Source organism: Balaenoptera borealis (assembly GCF_965194805.1).
Source record: "Balaenoptera borealis genome assembly, chromosome: 3".
NCBI classification, from domain to species: domain Eukaryota; kingdom Metazoa; phylum Chordata; class Mammalia; order Artiodactyla; family Balaenopteridae; genus Balaenoptera; species Balaenoptera borealis.
Window position 1 is genome coordinate 133,640,941 of NC_138866.1, and position 18,394 is coordinate 133,659,334.

The 18,394-nt window shown below is 50.0% G+C and overlaps 1 protein-coding gene across 2 annotated transcripts in view; it reads right to left on the bottom strand.

Moving 5' to 3' along the window:
- ALDH1A3 (aldehyde dehydrogenase 1 family member A3) overlaps positions 1–17,711 on the bottom strand; it is a 35,436-nt gene extending 17,725 nt beyond the window's left edge. The window contains exons 1-7 of one of the 2 annotated variants that reach the window (XM_082385156.1): positions 17,024–17,709; positions 11,879–11,983; positions 9,607–9,747; positions 5,018–5,147; positions 4,640–4,701; positions 2,413–2,541; positions 750–863 (exon numbers count right to left, since the gene is read on the bottom strand). In XM_082385156.1, the coding sequence (XP_082241282.1) occupies positions 750–863; positions 2,413–2,541; positions 4,640–4,701; positions 5,018–5,147; positions 9,607–9,747; positions 11,879–11,983; positions 17,024–17,122 (780 nt within the window). In that variant the 5' untranslated portion in view covers positions 17,123–17,709. Of the gene's footprint in view, positions 1–749; positions 864–2,412; positions 2,542–4,639; positions 4,702–5,017; positions 5,148–9,606; positions 9,748–11,878; positions 11,984–17,023 lie in introns of both variants that reach the window. The other variant, XM_082385157.1, reaches the window with a different exon arrangement.
- Positions 17,712–18,394: the final 683 nt, after the last annotated feature.

Below are 18,394 nucleotides of genomic sequence, written 5' to 3' on the forward strand. Positions count from 1 at the left end.
TCCATTTATTTTTTTAAGTACAGAAGAAGTACTTTCTCATTAGAAATAATTCCCACATATAGATGTGTGTAAATTAAAGGGGAAAGTTTTTATCTCCCCTCACTCTGTTAATGCCCGAGGACCTGCCCCAGAGGAGGCCACAGTAAGAATTTTTTGGGAGTCCTTCCAGGCAATTTCTATTTCTCTACACACACCCTTTTACTACATGGTATATACATGTATATATAGTATATACTTTCCTACAGTTTACTTTTTTTTTGTGCTTCAGCAATAGGTCATGGACAGCTTTCCTTATTGTAACGGCTGTAAAACATCATATAGGATGGATACAATATACTGGAAAGTATGTCCTTGAATGCTCATGAGAATAGTAGTTGCTAAGTAGTTGCTTCAAAATGGAATTTCTGAAACAAAAGTTTACACTTTCAAATGTACGATCAGTACTACAATATTGCCAATCACCTTAGGCTTATTTTTTAACCTTGATTATGCTGTTTATCCTATGGATATTTCAATTTTTATTTTATCTTATCTATTAATATTTTCTTCTGAGGCTTCTGAGTAAATAAATTAGATATTTATTTAGTTTGGAAACTGGACAAGTAACTTTTTTTTTTTAACTGATTGTTAAAAAATGTACTATTTTTTTAGTACAAATATGTACTAAAATGGGGTCATCATAGTTTAGCCTCTAAAGGGAGAATTCTCAGTGACAGCCATTGTCCCCCATAGTCAGCGAGGAGGGTTACCTCTGTGGACCCAGTGAAGGCTATCTTGTTGATCTGAGGGTGAGAAGAAATTGCTGCTCCCACTGTGGGCCCAAATCCTGGCACGATGTTCACCACGCCCGGAGGGAATCCCACCTGGGAGGAAATTGAGATGGTGTTCAGAAGAGGAGGTTGGGTGAGGTCCCTGAGCAGAGCAGCACCCTCACCTGGAAGGTTGGGCCTGGTTCCTATCGCCACCCCAGGACCAGACCCAGTCAGCCAGTGTGCGGGTGGGGCCAGGGCGAGGCACACACCCTCCTTCTGGGCGGCCCTGCCTACCCTAAAGGGCTTCTGAGCGAAACGGCAGTGGCCGTTTCATAGCAGAGCACCATTCTGTGTGTGTGTGTCTGCATGGGTCTGTCTCTGTGTGTGTTTATGTTTGTGTCTATATGGGTCTGTCTCTGTGTGTCTGTGTATGTGTGTCTGTCTGTGTGTTGCGGGGAGAAGGGACACCTTGGTCATAGTCCCCAACTCGGAGGTACCTGCAAAATATCCTTCCTGTGCTTCAGCTTTCATTTTTAAAATCTGCCCCATTAATGTTCCAAATGGCAATATGGTCTCACTCCCTCAGAATCCCTGCTGTTGAACCTGGGTCACGCCGAGAGCCAGCACATCCTGAAGGTAGGGAGCGACTTTTCTTTCACATTCATCTTGGTGCTCCTCATATGCTGGGTCCTCTTTATTAACCAAGAGCACCAAAAATGAACTGGTGGGGGATACTGAACCACTGGGGCATGCTGAACCCCTGGGGGATGCCAATGTCTTCATTAAAACACATTATTTTAGTAAGGCAAGATTTTACAACATCGTGCTTGAGTCTTTGGTTTTCCTAAACACTTTTTTAAACAGTTGTGACTTTAGAATCTGTAAGTCTCATTACTACGATGTCATCAGGTCCTACATCACGGGTCAAAGGAAAGTGGGAAATTGGTCAATTATTGGCTCTGCAGCCTTACATCTAAGTAATAAAGGTCTTGCTTTCCGGTCGTATTAGCCCAGCTGAGAAGTGGAATGGATGGATCTTACTTCCTATCCCTCTTTTCATCCTGTTTCTTTTTAAAACTCTTTGCAACATACGAGTTGGGGACAAAATGACTGAAACACATTGCCAGGTGTGTCTGGAAGGAGGTGTCCCTTTGGGCTGTTCATTTCCCTTCGCGGTGGTTGCCACGGAGAGGACGGTCACCCGAGAGCAGAGCATTGGTGAGGAGGCTCGGGGCTCAGCAGTAGCCCCTCCAGGTGGAGTGGCGAGATCATCCACCCACGAGAAGAACGGACCATTTCGTACACCACACGTGCAGGGCCCGAAGAACCTGCCTCCCAAGTGACCCTCCTGTAAATTCTCTAGACAAAATATTTGGTCATAAACCATGGGTTTGAACTCATAATAAGAGTAAAGTATTCTCATTAGGATCAGTGGGAGGAACGGAGTCTCTTCTAGCTCAGCGACCGCAAGCAGGAGAGGGAACGAGCAGCTGCCAAGTGAAACCCAGGAGGCATTCCCTTCCCACTCGGCTGGAAGCCGGCTGGCGCTGGCACGCACAGCACAGCTCCATGGGGCAGACTTATCTTGTGACGGTGGCCTGGTTCCTGGGAGTGGGAATGTAATTGAGGACACAGAATATTTTCTCTTTGGATGTCTTACCTCTTTGATCAAAGAGCCGAGATAGAGGGCGGTGAGGGGAGTCTGCTCCGCTGGCTTCACGACCACAGTGTTCCCACAGCAGAGAGCGGGTGCCAGCTTCCACACCAGCATCAGCAGAGGGAAGTTCCACTGCAGCAGAACACAGAGTGGTTGGGGGGCCCAGATCCACTACTACGCTGTCCTGGAGGCCCTGCGATGCCTCCATGGAGCACTTGCTTTACATGGTTTAGATTTGGGGTATAGGAGGTAACGTAGGAGTATGCGATGATCAGAACTGCATTCCTGCCTGGCGCCTCCTAAACTGCATTCTGGGAGACGCTAATAGGTGGTCATTGCAAAGAGGATTCTGCTATAGGTGTACTACCTTCTCCTCTTGGAGGTTTACAATGCCATCAGCATGTTAACATCTCCGAAAAGTCCCATAGAAACAAGCCCTGCCTCTCCTAAACGCAAATGCCACAGGATCTCTTTCTCTCCTTACAGAACACATACTAACCCCCACCGAATGGGTGTTTGGTGAAATACACCTTGGGAAATGCTTTCTTGTCATCCTTTCACCCCAGAGGCAGGGATATCGAAATTGCTGTGACATCAGGCCTGACAAGCACTCTCGCCCACTGAGCGTCCACTGTCTGCCAAGTGCGGTTCCAAAATCTGAACTCATTTGATCCCCACACACCTGCGTGGGGCAGTCATATTACCGCTCCTGTTGACAGAAGAGGGAACTGAGGCACAGAGGAACTGTGCCTCAGACGAAGGCCAGGATTCACGGCCAGGCTTGTTTCCTCCACTACACTGCTGCCTAAGTATCATCTTTGATGAGACGAGATGAAACCGAGCATCTCCAAGAGCGCAGTTAGCTTGATTCTAGCCGTGCCTCACCTCCGACCCCCCAAACAGTCCATTTGGCTCCTTATACTCCAATGATGTCCCACCTGCAGGGCTGACCAATGGCTAGCTGGATTTCTTCCCCCAGCTCTGTCTGGAATTCCTACCACTAGACAACAAAGATAACATCCCATTTCCCAGGGGCCTGTGTGGTTGGCTAATGACAGCAGGTATTGTCTTAGGGTTCCCCCAGTAGTGATCGGGGTCCCCTCTTCTTCTGGATCCCCACTCCTTAGCATATAAATGCCAGTTCTCCTCACCTACAAGCAAATCTGCACCTTCTCCTGGCCTCTGCCTCTTGTAGCAGCTCCCTTCTCTCTCACTGCAGCTTTTGGAAGGGCCATCCCCACGTGCCCAGCTCCCTTTCCATTAGCCCCAACTCCCCCGATGCCTCTCTTGGGGAGCACATCTAACAGCTGTGTTTCTGTCTTTTTGAATTCCTACGTAGGAGATGACCCCATTGACTACAGTCTCTTTCTGGAAATGTATTACGTCCCTGGGAGGCCCCTGACCCTGGCTGCTCAGACTTCTCCATGGGATTCCCTGGTGGTCTGTGGGATTGGTCCCAGGCCCTCTTCTTTTCTCAATCTACACCCATCTTTAGGTGATCCCTCCCAACTTGATGGGCAAGAGCACATTTGGCCTGACCATTTCCCGGCTCTCAAAACTGGTTGCTGAAGGACACGTCTGCCTGGCCCCTGCAGAGCCCTTCTCCAACCCTCTTCACACTGCCGCCTGCCTCCCAAGCTGGTGCAGTGGCCTGGTGTTTCCTCCAATAGATGGCAGCATCATAGCATCCCCAGCACCTGCCAGACTCTCCACGGCCCAGTGAATAAAGTCCTGGGCCCTGGGAAGCAAGGCATACTGGATGCTGAGCCAGCACCACCTGCTGGCTGCTCCTCCTCTTCCTCAGTTTGTCCCCACCTAAGCTCTGATCTCACCAGCTATCTTGCTACTGCCCTCCAAGTAGTCCAGACACTTCCACACCCTCACTCAGGCCATTCCTACTGCTCAGAAACCCCTTTTTCCTGTTGAACAACTCTTTCTTATCCTCAAGGCCCAGCTGAGAGACCACTGCCCGAGAGGAGCTGGCCATCCCTGACCCCTTTGGTTTGAATCCATGTGTCTTCTGTTGCACTCCTGGAATCAGCCCCTTGAGAGCAGGCATGGGGTCTGATCCATCTTGATGACCCTCAAGCACCAAGCTCCATGCCACAGAGCAAATGCTCAATTAATACGAGTGCAATCGAATCAAAACCCACTAGAAATTGGTTCCAAAGGCCACAGGGGAATGGGGTGGGATCTATACAGATCTATCTAGAGAAGTTGCCATACTTACAGGAGTGATGGCCCCACACACACCTATGGGCTCGTGCCTGGTGAAACACACAACGTTGTCATCTGGAAAAGAGATTAAACAGAGAAGAACGTGCTCGCATGAAACTAGGTTAAGGATATTAAGGAGTAAAAAGACAAGAAAGAAACCCAGAAGCCCACCAAGTGTCAGCTCTAAGTCTTATCTGTTCCACAATGAAGCGATTTTTAACTCAATTTCAAAAGTAAAATTCCTTAGAGGAAGGACTGACATAGTGCCATTTCCTTTTTGGGTGTGGGAAGGATGCTCTGGGGAAAAGACCCGGGGCTGCTCTTAAGAGGAGTGAGAAGACAGAACCCCTAAGAGACCCCGGACGAGGCTGAGAGTCCTGAGTTGGCTCACCTGTGGGGATGGTCCTGCCCTGTATTTTGTCTGCCCACCCTGCAAAGTATCGAAGGGTTTTGATACAGCCCTCCAGGTCGATGAAAAAGGCGTGAAGGAACGGCTTCCCTGTGTCCATCGTTTCCAGGGTCTGCAATAGTAAGACAACATATTTTTAAGACACAGTTTTCCTTTTAACTGTCAGGTTGTTAAAGACAGGGCAGGGAGACAGAGCAGAGTCCTAGAACGTTGTTCTCAGTACCTCACAGCCATGGGACTCATCAGAAAGCAAGATGCCTCATTTAAAATAAGACCTGTCCCAGGCTGTCAAGGACTGCTTTTCTTTCAAAACACCTCAGCCTGGAGGGTTGGCCAGAGCACAGGCACGGTTCCCCACGAAGGACAGTGGGTACAAGGCTGGTTTGGAGCCTTGCTGGGAAGGAATACACCTCAGCGTTGGTCTTCTGTCATCTGTCTGGAGTGCTGTTGCCCCAGCAGTGGGACCTGGACACATGGGTTTGTGCGCTCCGGGGAGCTCTCAGAAGGTTCAAGGACTTGAGGGGGTGGCTGGGGAGGGACCAGCTCCTCTAACAAAAGAGAAAGGGGGACGCAGGTTCCTTCTTCTTGGCCCTGCTGACCAGCACAGCTGTGGAAAGAGTGACGGGGCCCAGAGGGGTCGTGCCACCAGCACAAAGACGCACTCCGAGCTCCTCCCGCACTGGGCTGCCAGCCGGATGCGCTGCGCGGTGGGAAGGGAGCAGACTGGCCTTTGGTGGTGAGGGGTGACTCCTCAGGCGAGCGCACAGTCACTCAATGGCAGGGATTCTTTTCTGTTTCCAGCCAGGCTGAAGAGAACCCCTTTGTCCCTCAGACAAGCGGCCCCAGTTGAGCCCAGCACTGAAACCTCCCGTCATCCATGGCTGCAGGAAGTGGCCACCCTGACACATAGCCCAGGGCAGGATTCTCATTTTAGAGTCACTGGGCTGAGAGAATGATTTACAAAGGAAGAGAGGCCCCTCCGTGTGCACTCGCATATGCCTCATTTCCGAGATGGATGGCTCTGCTCCCACTTCAAGGTGCAGACACAGGGGCTAACAGAGCCCAGGAACTCATCTGTGTTATCCAGAGGGTAGGCGGCATGGCTGGCACTGAATTTGGGGCATCTGACTTTCAGTAAGGGCAGTGACTGCTTTTTAGGCCACTGCCCCTGGACATTTGCATCTGCAAAGGATGTAGGATGGCCGCATGAATGGCTGGGCTACTCTATCTTTGCTTCAGGAATGAACCAAGAATTCTCTGAACAGGAGGCAACCACTTTCCTAGCTAAGTGGCCTTGGCAAGTCCCTGAATCTCTCCCTACCTCAGTTTCCTCATCTGCAAAACAACAACAATAACAGTAATGGCACCTACCTCATAGGACTAGCGTGCAGGTTAGAGGAGTCCTATACATAAAGCACTAACAGCACTGTCTACCCATAGTAACAGCCACATCCACTGTTCAAATGATGATAATAACAGCTCTGACTATTGTCATCATTTTCCCTTTTAGGGCCAGACAGGTGCTCCACAATCCTCAGCTGGGGACAGCGAGGAGACAGGGCTGTGTGTTGCTAGAGATGACAGGGCTGGTCTGGGTCTGGGGTGTGTCTCACCCCTGGTAGATGCTGCTCAGGGACCAAGTCAGGCCAACGTGACAGCCAGTACACTGTACCTTTGGCTCCTATTGATTTACATTCCAAGTTGGAACTTGCATTTTCCCGGGGAAACCCAACAATTGCAAATAATGCCAAAATTCTCCAGGGCCCAGCTGCTCCATACAGCATCCGCACGTCTGTCAGTGGAATGGGGAGTTTACTCTTGGCCCTTTTCTGGGATGGGAGAGAAAGGCAGGAGACTGGGACAGAGCTTTGTGGGGACGTGCGAGGCCTGGAGCCACTGCCCACATCCAGCCCTGGCTTACTCTCTCTGGTTGGATAAACTAGGACAGGTTACCTAAACTCTCTGGGCCTCAGCGTTCTCCAAATAGGATAATAAATACTACAGGTCAAGTGCCCACAATAAGCCTGGTACATGAGGAGCATTCAACAAGCATTGACTGTTTTTTATTATTAACTTAGTCACGTTTGCTTACTGGAATGACAACAGGAATTTGCCAGGTTGGTGTTATGGAATCTGTCCAAGCAAAACTGGGTCACAACAGGTTTAGAAAGGAAGTTCTTTAAAAAAATAAAAATCAAAAAAGATTCGCAGGTGAGTACACAGGCCTGAATCTGAGAGATCAAGTGTTAGCTACTCATTGGGACTTTTACACAATTATTGTGTCTGGACCATGTGGGAACCACAGCTGCTTCTAAGTTTATTTCTTTTAACATTTTAGGAGAAAAATATGCCTTTTGAAAAATTAACACATGGTAACCCTCAGATACTAAAGAATGAAGGAAAAGTGCTGTGGGACATGCCTCAGACGCCCCAGCGCCAAGGCTTAAATGAGGGGCTCAGAAGTGGGGCTCTGCTTGAGGAGAGAGCAAACAGGGACAGCCCCTATTTCGAGGCTACCAAGATGAGCGCCCGAAGTGCCAGAGTCTGGGTCCAGGTGCTTAGTGAGGGAGAGAGAGAGCTGGGGCTGCTGGATCTGCCACATGGTCTCCAAACACTGAACACAAAGTAATTGCCCAGCTCTGTCAAAGCCACCAAGCTGGCAAGAGAACATGACGGAAAGCGGCACTTTGTGCGGGAGAATGCAGGAAAACCCCATCAAGGACATGCTTTCCCGTGATGTGGTCTGGGTTTTCAAAACTGTATTTGCCAGTCATTCTCTTGTCCCTTTCACAATGTGGCGAAGAACTGGATCTTATTTCTTGCGGGCAGCGAGGTCAGATGGCAGAGGGGACTTGCTCTGTGTGCTTTAACACCAGTCTTTCCAGGACAGCCAGGAGGACTGAAGGTAAAGGTGGCCTTGCAGCCACTGCTCCCCAAGATGATACTGACACTTGAGGACAGGGTGGGGAGGGTGCCCAGGCACATCCTCTCCCGCCTGCTATTAGTCCTCACGGACATTGCAGACCGATGAGCTCATGCTGGGTGAAAACAGAAATGTTTTTGAAGAAGCCAGTTTGGCAGCTTGAGAGTTGAGACTGGCTTTCATTGCAGGAAGAAACCAGAGGCTCTGCGGAGAGAGACACTGACCCTGGGAGGGAGCTCTTCTCACCCGGGTTCGGGCTGGCCAGCTGGGGAGGGCGGAAGGAAGGTGCAGTTCTCTCTGTGTGGATGCACCCTCAGGGCAACGCACCCCAAAGGAGCACCCGAAATGTAGAGTTTCTCCACCCTCCACCCCAAGACACACACTCAGGGTCAAGAGCAATTTCAGAGTCCTAGCTGGCACTGACCTCCACGCAGGTGTCCACTTGACTACTCATTCCTGGCATCAGATCAAGAAAGGAAAGAACCATTTTTCCAAATCAGAGACCAAAAAGGAGATTTCCTCCCCTACCAATTGGGCCTCCAGGTCTGGGGCAAATTTTACACAGGAGTCTGAGCCATATGAGGGCTGCGTGTGCAGGCTGCAAAGGACCTCAAGGCACAAGGGGGCCCCAAGATTTCCTCTGATCAAACACCCACTGCAAGACCAAAAGAAGGTCTGAGGATCTCGTTAAATTCTGTACTTACAACTCCTGAATGTCTTCATAGCCCATCTCATGAGAGCAGGCCAACCTCACGCAGTGGGATGAATAAAGATCCCCATCTTGCAGCTGAGGAACTAAGGTGCTAGAAATTTGCTGGCCAGGAGAACACGTAGCTGAGGTTAGAACCTGAGTCTTCAGATAGCATTATTAATAATAGCTATCATCTATTTAGTGCTTACTGCATGACAGGGACTGCTAAGGATTTTAAATGGATCGTTCTCACAACACTCAGATATCATTATTCGTGAAGAAACATATGCTCAGGGAGGTTAAGCAACTTGTCCAAAGTCACACAGCTAGTAAGTGGCAGAGCTGGGGTTTGAACCTAGGTCTTTCATACTCTGAGGTTTCCTATAACTAGGTTATCCTGCCCTCACCATCACTCCACACACACTCACCACTGCCCATTTCAGGAGTGAAATAGGGGTGATTTTTAAGCTATATGGGGACACTTTTTCTATGTTAAGTGGTAGCATTTATTTTAATAAGTATTAGAAAAAATACACCAGCACATTAAACCTGTAATTTAATGGATACTGTCACTTAGGATGAGGTTAAATTTCACTTTAAAAGGGAGTTCATGTAAGAAAACAAGTTAAGTTCATAACTGTGCAGGTGGGACCAGGATACAGCCCAGCCCAGCCTAGCTGTCCGTGAACGTCTCAAGTCTGGGAACCACTAATGGAGCTGAACTTCCTCCAGGCCAAGAAGATGAGCTGCAGGGGACAAAAGTCCGACTTCAAAACAAAAAGTATGCGTCCAGTAGCATAGACGCCTGCCTATGGCCGGAAAGCCACACCTCAAAGGACCAAGCAGTCCCACCGCCACACAAAACAGCACCCTAGGTCCTTTCTCCCACACTCTGAGGGGGGTGGGCCCTCAGGGAGGCCGGCTGGCCCCACGCCTCCCCTGTGTGCATGTACTCACGGCCAGGACGGCGCGGTCCCTCTCCACGAGATCCGCCAGTTGGTGCAGCAGCTGGCCGCGGCTCAGGGCATCCAGCCGGCGCCACGGCGAGCCCCTCTGGAAGGCGGCTTGTGCAGCCTCCACGGCCTTGTCTACGTCGAGCTGCACGGCCGAAACAATAGAGAGAGTGTGTCACCTTTCGCTGAGGGCTCAGCTGTCGGAGAACAGCAGAGTCTCCGCCCGCTGCAGAGGAAGGAGGGGCAGCAGGCAGCTCAGAGCAACAGCAAGGTTTCCAATCACTTTAATGGCTGGGGGCTTTCAAGTGGTTTTTTTCTTCTTTATATCTTAAGTCTTTCAAGTTTTCTACAATGGCCAAGGATTAACTTTCCTTCTGATTATACAAAGCTTTTAAAATAGTCATAAAACCACTGCCCTTTATTATTTTTCTTGGTGACCAAAGTAGGAAAAGATCATCTACTTGCTACCTCAGTTTGGATACAAACACACTCCCACAGCTCACCAGTTAGGTGGGAAATGTCTGTCTTGGCATTTTACTCCAGCTGAGGACTGCAGTCCAATAGCAAGAACGGGGGTACGAGTCCTCCTCTGGATCTCAGAACTGACCACATTGAAAAAGTCCCTGGATGGGGAGGATCAGGGACTTTTTCTCCCTTTAGCCTCACCTCACCTACCCCCTGGGAGCAGAACTGTGATGATTTTATAGAAAAAGAACTGGATCATTTATGCACTGATAGAAGAATTACAATCAAAACTTCTTCTTTACTGGGAAAGAATGATAGCTGTTTAGAGTAATGACACCCATTCTTTTCTAATTTTTATTTATTGTTATTTTTTTGGCCGTGCCACGAGGCATGCAGGATCTTAGTTCCCCAACCAGGAATCAAACCCGTGCCCCCTGCAGTGGAAGCACGTAGTCCTAACCACTGGACAGCCAGGGAATTCCCTGACACCCATTCTTATGTTCAGGAAAATGGGGTTTGAGGCTCTGGTTGCTGATGGGCAGGGGCTCACCCCCCAGGACCCTCTGAACCTCTCTTCCTTAGGGAGGTACAGCCAGCAGTGGACCCCTGGCACCAGTCAAGAGGGACACTCCACCAAGATTCTGTGTCTCCAAAGTGGGTTTGGAGGTGAGCAGAAGCTTTGGCAAGGGAGATATTAGGAGTTTGAATTCCTTGTCCCAGGCTCTGGGGTGGAGGCCAGGACCTCTCCAGCTGCAGGAACAGGCCAGCCTCTGTCTTCTGGTGCTTGGAACAGTCACTCAGACCATGGGACAAGCCAGAGCTGGGGGCAGGGATCTTACTCTCCTCCCTGATACCTGTATACTGCACCTGGGAGTCCTGCTCAGCATCATGCTCCACCCCTACACCCTCACATCTTCACACGAGCTCCTCAGTGCTAGTATCTTTGTAAACAGAGCTTAGCATGGGGCGCTGCACATGGGAGGGTATGTATAGGTGGAAACACTGTGCATTGCATACCTATCACAAAACCATCACTAGTAGGATCAAATTCAAGCCTATTTTACACATGTGTCATTCACCCTGTTCACATTCAACATTACCTACACACTTAAGAACATCAGATGAGTACTCTAGTGGTTGAGGAGAGGGTTACGTTTCCCTTCGCTCCTTACAAAAGCTGTACCTTCAACCTTTCCCCCAATGATACATATTCAAAAGATACTCTATGGTTCGAAATGTATCAAGGACACATCCAGGAGTCCCTTAGCTTTATATATATATAATATATAATGTATACATATAATATAGCTTATAAAATATACCCTGCACTATCAAATAGGGTTATAGACTATAGCTTTACAAGATAATTTAAGTTTCTGGTAGAAAAGAAATCTGGCAGTTGCATGACATTATTACCTCTGCATGACTTAGCAAGTCGTTTTCCTTCAAGTCTTTTTTTTTTTTTAAAGTGTCTCCTGCCAGAATGCCGCATTTGGTGAAACACACCAGCCGGAAATACTTTCTGGAAAGATTATTTAATGCTACCAGTATCAAACAGTTGATAAAAACCTTTCCTTTAGCCACGTGATAAGGATAGCTGAGGTCATCCTCATAGATGGAGAAACATCTATCAAAGGAGAGTGACTCTGCAGCACATCGTCCCTAATTGATCCCATTCTGGGCCAAGTGTCTGAGAAGCAGCTCGCTTAGGTCCAACCTCAGTGTGGGCCAGTTCTGCCGTATAACTCAGCTGAAGCGTTTCCTTTTCCTCTAGTGATCTGTAATTGAATTACTGGAGGGGGGTCACCCACCTTATCTCCTTCTTCCACTTCACATATTTTCTCTAGAGTTGAAGGGTTATATGTGGCAAACTTTTTTCCACTCTTGGATTCGTTCCATTCATTGTTGATGAATATCTAACCAGGAAAGGAAGTTGTAATGCATTAGGCTTAAATCAAAATCATATAATTCCAACATACTGAGGACCTTAGGTAACGTCTTTTCCTTCCGTCCCTCCAACCTACCTGTCTGCCTTTTTTATAGGTAGGACCTGGAAGGGGGATGGAGCCACATGCCCAACCGGGAGCACACTCAGAATTAGAATCCAAGTCTCCTGACTTTTAATACATTTTCAGAGAACTACATTTTTGTCACAATAAAACTAATTTAGAATTTTTTTCTAAAATGTTCTCTCTCTTTTTTTTTTAAACAAGAAGATGGATTCACAGAGAAATAGCAGGGTTAGATAGTTACATAAACGGTATAAGTTAAATTTTACACACTCAGCAAGTTCGGGGGAAGATTACATATGCATATATATATATATGGTGCCAAGCAATCCACCTGTCCCTGAAGAGTATGTCAGCAGTGAGCACTACCTTCTCCCTCCTTCCTGCTGCAACCCCCAGCTAGATCACCAAGGAACTGGCATTATACAAAAGAATCTTACTATAACCCTTTAGCCCTCATTAATGCACATCAGCCCCCCTCCCCCATTCTCTTTAAAATGTCTATTTTCATGTTGGGCTTAATAAAAGCCAGTATTGGAATACAAAGATAAATATCCGTGTTAGGAAATGTTCTGGTTATATTAACATATGTAGCAAATAACGGCTTATATCCAGAACCAAAGAATTAACTCACAAAAATCACTTAGTTCAGAGACTCAGTTATCTAGAACACAGCCGAGAATAGAGACATTAAAAAGAAAAAGACATCATGAGCAAACTAAAAAGAATCCACAAGTCCATGCACTGAAATGTGTGTACTATTTACTCTTAGTTTACCCTAAGTTCTAACTGCCTTAAAAAAGCATTAAAAGAGACAGCTTTTGGGAAAGAACTAGGAACAGAGGTGATAGATAATACATAAAACATGTTTTGACAGAATGGAGGTCCTGGCTACCCAGTGAGAGGACAGGCAATCTCCTGCTGTACCAGCTTGGGACAACTTTGTCATCAGAGCCCATCGTGGCATCAGAGAGACCCCAGTCACAAACATGACTGATATGCTTTAGAAGCATTTCCATCAAGTAAAATGCCATCAATAATTTCTAAGTACAGAACTAGCTCATCAGATTCCATCTCTATATCTATATGCATATGTTTATATGCACATCTCTATACGCATTTATTCTATCTCTATCTCTCTATGCATATCTTTGAGTCATTTAAAGAGAGAATTGCATCACTACAAGGATTAATTTCAATGACTATGAATTTCATTCATTTGGAATACTTGACTCCCCAGTGAGGATGGATGAGAGGGGAGCCAACTCATCCAGTGTGCAGTCTGACTATGTTCTCTGTCCTGGGCTGTCCTGTAAAAAATCCTAAGCTCGCAGGGAAGGAAGCCCGCTCTGGGAAGCCGCTGGTGCACTGTTTTGATAACTCTCCCTGGAAAGCAGGGAAATTTGAGTGCGGTGGGGACAATGCACAGAAGGCCAGCTCTGGCTGGGCAGGTGGGCAGAGGGCCCCTGCCTCCCTGTGTGGGGTCCAGAGCTGAGAGCGACCCTCGACCGTGAGATGTGCCCATCTGACTTCTGGAAGCTCAGCGCCTTCAACGTGAGGCCAGGCCCCCAGGGAAGCGCGCGGAAAAGGCCAGGCTACAATTACAGGTTTATTCTTCCAGCTGAAACCAAATCCAAGAGTTCACTTTTGCCATTCAGCAAGCAGTCACTCGGTAACAGTGAGAAATTAATAAGTAGAGAAGAGGAGTTAAGTTAGCGTGGGGAGGAAAGTGCAGCCAGGAAGAGAGGCCCATTTGTCGGAAGATGAAATTTCGTGGGTTAGATAATAGAGACTGTCAGTGAAAACTGCTGATTCTAGGACCTTCCTGGTATCAATTCCAAGGAGGAGGGAAAATGAGAAGGTGGTAGAAGAGAATATAAATAAGGGGATAAAAACAGATTGCAATGATCAGATGTCTGTTATACTTCATCTCCAAGCATGCTCCTCCAAAAAAAAAAAATTACTTGGTCGTTCATGACATTGATCCATAGTCCTTTCTAACCAGCAACTTAAAAAAAATTCAGACTGCTCAACTCTACTCATATTTTCCCATCACAATGTTTCTAATTTAGCAAAAATTTTTTCTTTATACTACATTAGTAAGTAATTTTGTAAGTGGTTTCTACTGTTGCTTTTTCTATCCAATAAAAGAAAACAAAAACACAAATGAGGAAGGGGTAAGTGTGGCCTACCAATTATGCTGGTTGTATTGTTTTGAACCCCCAAACAGGAAAATGGGTCTAGAAAAAAACTGTTCCCCTTGACTTGTGAATTGGTATGAAACAAAACTTATAGAGGAATAAAATTATGTTACATTGAGTGGACGGGATTCACATTTTGAAGGAATGGAGTGGTATACTATCCAGACTGAGCTGGAAAACCACAGCTATTGTCAAGATATGGGTGCCCCAGAAGAGGCTAAGGTGGTGGTTACACAAGTGAGTTCTGCTGACGCCACTTATAGAAACTTCCATTGGACCTCAGCTATACTCAAAAGGAATATATTTTCAGAAAAGGAAATTTGAGTGAATTTTATTTTTCATAAAAGAGATCATAAAAACCAGTGTTTTAATGAGCCAGAAAATCTTAAAAAAGAATTTCTGCTACTGGAAGGAAAGGAAGGGGCCCTATGAAGTGAAAGGGGCTGCTACCCTCTGAGACCTATGTGGGGGTTTTGGGGGGGACCCCCCTCACCAAAATCACAGAGCAGAACCCAGTGTTAAAACATGAGAACAAAGGAACTTCGTCCTTCTGGAGACTGGACTTACCCTGGGAAATGGTCCCCCAAGGCTGGGGCTCAGACCCACCATTTCCAGCTTGTCCTCCATTAACAAGAAGCACCATGAGTCAGGTTTGAAAAATAACAGACCGTTACTGCTCACACACTCCACAGTCAGGGGGCCTCGGAGGCCTCGGGGGCCTCGATACAGTAGTTCTGTTTCTCCCGCTTCTTTCCTCAGCCCTGTGGGCTGCCTCTGCAGCCAGGGGCTCCCTAAGCATTGCTTGCCTGGGCTCCCCACCCTCAGTCACAACCACACAGGCTGCCCCAACCCCACAACTGCTAGGAGGAGGCCTCTGTGGAGGTGGGCCTGGAGCAAGGACAGAGAGGCAGAGGTTTTGCCCTCCAGAGGAAAGGAGGGTACAGCAGCCTACTGTCAGGCTGCCGCAGTCATCATTGCCTAGGAGCCACTAAGGATCCTGGCTCTCCAGCCCCCTCCACCTCATGCCCTTCCCTCAGCCTTAGTCACAACCCGATTCTGTTCCACTAAGAAGAGGGGGCACCCAGCAGGACAACAAACACCAGTCACTCTGTGAATGTGCTACAATGCACCTCTCTACCTAAGGGCTGCATTTACACTTGTGAAGGGACAGAAAGAATTGCACACAAAAAGGTAACTTTCCATATGTGGCTCCATTGCTCTGATAGCACTAAAAAAAGGTAAAAAGGAATAGGAAAATAATATATGTAATTTCCGGTTTCTATACTGTTTTTTAAAATCCAATAAAATAAAAATAAAACAAAATGCTACTACCAACAACAACAGGTGACCACCACGAGTGTTAGGGGCTAAAAAAATTTAGGTACTATTTTCACTGTTCCCAGAATATGAGTTGGAATTTGCACTCTGAAGCTGAGACTACTTAGGAAACTACATTAAAAATAATGTCCATCGAAGTGCCTCTGTTGATTACAGAGCCCTCTGGAAACAGTTAATTTTAATGTCATGCGATCAGAGGTCCAGCCGACAATAAGCGCCAAGAGATCAAAATCTGAAGGCCGCACATAGTGGCCTACAACTTTCTCTGCTTGATTAAAAACTATTTGAGACATAATTGCTACTTGTGAAAGTAAAACTGATGGAGGAATTTTCTAAGTGCTGTGTCAGCTGGAGTTGGGGGCAATGGATAAGATGCAAAAATAAAGGAGACAAACTTGGGGAAAGTGGAGCCAACCGTGGCTCTTGGCCTGCACCCCTGAGGTGCCCCCAGCGCCAGCCCAACGGCCTCCAAACAGCCTCGGGGCGTCTTCCTACCGGAGGGGACACGCTCCCCGCTGGCAACGGATCTCCCAGCCCTGCTCAGCCCGGGCTCCAGGCCTCGCCATCTTCCTTTCTGCCCTAGGCAGGTGTTCTCACCGCTTTGCCAGTGCTCCAGCCTCCTAGTCCACAGCGCAAAAAGGACAGCGAGCCTCGGGACTCCGCGGCGCGATGGGGCCCTGCCACCCGCGGTTTCCCAGGCCCAGATCTGACACCATGATCTGCCAAGACCAAGGTCTCTGGGCTCCGGGACAGTCTCATCAGTGAGCACCTTCCTACTAGCCCTCGTTCTACTGGTAAGCTGGTAAGAGCTAAGCACAGGAGGTGCCCGACTTCTCTCCGCTTGCTCCCGCTGACGTTTCCGGACACTTCCGAGGCAGCCTGACCTCTCAAGTCGGCTCTTGGTGTTTTCAGGCACCCTCTGACCTTCTCGAAGCCCGACCCCCTCAGCCCCGGAAACTACGCCGCAGGGTCTGCGGGAAGACCACCGCGCCCAAGTCACGGCGCACCACCGCTCGCCTTCAAAGCGGGCCCTGCAGGGGCACGTCGGGGCCGCACCGGGCTTCAGCCTGGCACCGCGCGGCCGCCGCAGAGCCTCCCTCGCCCGGTTTTCGCGCCCGAGAGCCCGTCTGGGGGTGCGGATCTTGGAGTCCCTTTTGGGGTGCGCGGTGGACGCCCGCCCGGGATGCCCAGTGCTGAAGGCTGCTTCAGGAGGACCCGGCTGAGCGGAGAGGCTCGAGTCACAGGAGCGCCAGGCGAACTCAGCTGAGGGCGCGCCGCCCCAGCTCCCCGCACTCTCGGAGCGGAGCAGCGGGGCTCCCGGCCTGCTGACCACTGGTCCCCGCCACCGTGGCCGGGCAGCCCAGCGCGGAGCCAGGCGGCCGTCGGGTGGGACGCGGGCCCGTCTCACCTTGGTGAACTTGACCTCCAGGTTGCGGACGGGGCGCGGCAGGGCGGGTGACTTCCTGTCCGGCTGCCCGTTCTCCACGGCCCCGTTGGTGGTGGCCATGGCTCCTCCACGCTCCCGGGTCCGAAGCACCCGAGTCTTCGGCGCCTGCTCCGGCCTGGGCGGTGCGCAGCCTACTCGCGGGGTGACAGCTCCGCGCCGCTTTATGGAGCGCCCCACGCCTCCCGCCCGAGGGGGCTGTCTAATTGGCTGCAGGACGGGAGGAAGGGAGGGCGGGCGGGAGGGGAGGGGGCCGGCCCGCCTCACCCCACCCCGCCCGCCGCCCCTGCGGGAACCCGGCCACCCCCCGCCCGGCCACCGCGCCGCGCGCTCCCCGCCCCGGAGGCTGCCCTTGGAGGAGCTCCCGAAACGCCGCCGGGCCCCGGAAGTCCCAGGGCTCGGGCAGCGGGCCGGGGCAGGAATCGGGGGCGCGGGGCCGCAGCGCTGGCTGGCGAGTCCGCCCGCGGCACCTGCCGCCCCCGGCCCGCTGCCGCTCCGTGCACTCGCCCAACTTCGGTCCGCGCCCCGCGCTCCGGGAAGGCGCGCCCTCCCGCCCGCTGGGGGCCTTGCGCCGCGTCGGGGGTCGGGGACCCCGCGGGGAGGCCCCGCGTCGCTGCCCACGTGCCTCGGCGTAGAGTCCAGACGCCGGGGCCGGGCTTGCAGGACCGACGCCCGGCGCGCCCCACTCGGCCCGTGCCGGGACTGCGGGCAAGCGGGCGCGGAATCTCCCCCGGCCCTGGGCGTCACACGCCGAGGGGCAGAAGGCTAAGGAAAAGCCTTTGGCCCTTCCTGCCCCGTGCTGTGGCGTCCCAGCGCGGCCGGGCCCCTGACCTTTACAGGCTCACAGCGGGGCTCCAGCCCGAGGCCCTGGGATGCAATTGTTCTGATTTTTTTTAAAGGCATACATTATACCTTATTTTTTTTAAAAAAATGAACAAAAGAGAAAGCACGTGAGATCTTTGCAGCTTTAAGTGTTGAAGCGCTTATCGCGTAGGTTGCTCAACTTGCTAAGGAAGCACGTCCAGCTCCTTTCAAACGTTCCACCAAAGCCAGGGACTTGCTCCAGGTCCTATCTGAGACATGGAAGCGGCTTCTCATGTATGTCATCCCTCAGGTTTCTGGAACGATGCTGTGGGGCATCAACTGGAGGACAAAAGCAGTGGTTTAATCCCCAGAACCCTCAGCCCCTCAGTCCATTTCCTTCTGTGAGTAATCTCAAGTGCCAAGCAATGCGGACACTCCTTACTGTCCTGAGGCTCCTGTTTGTTTTGGGGGTCTCAGTGTCCATCTCTGTCCTCTCTCTCCTTCCTCACTGCAATGCTGCTGAGTGTCCTA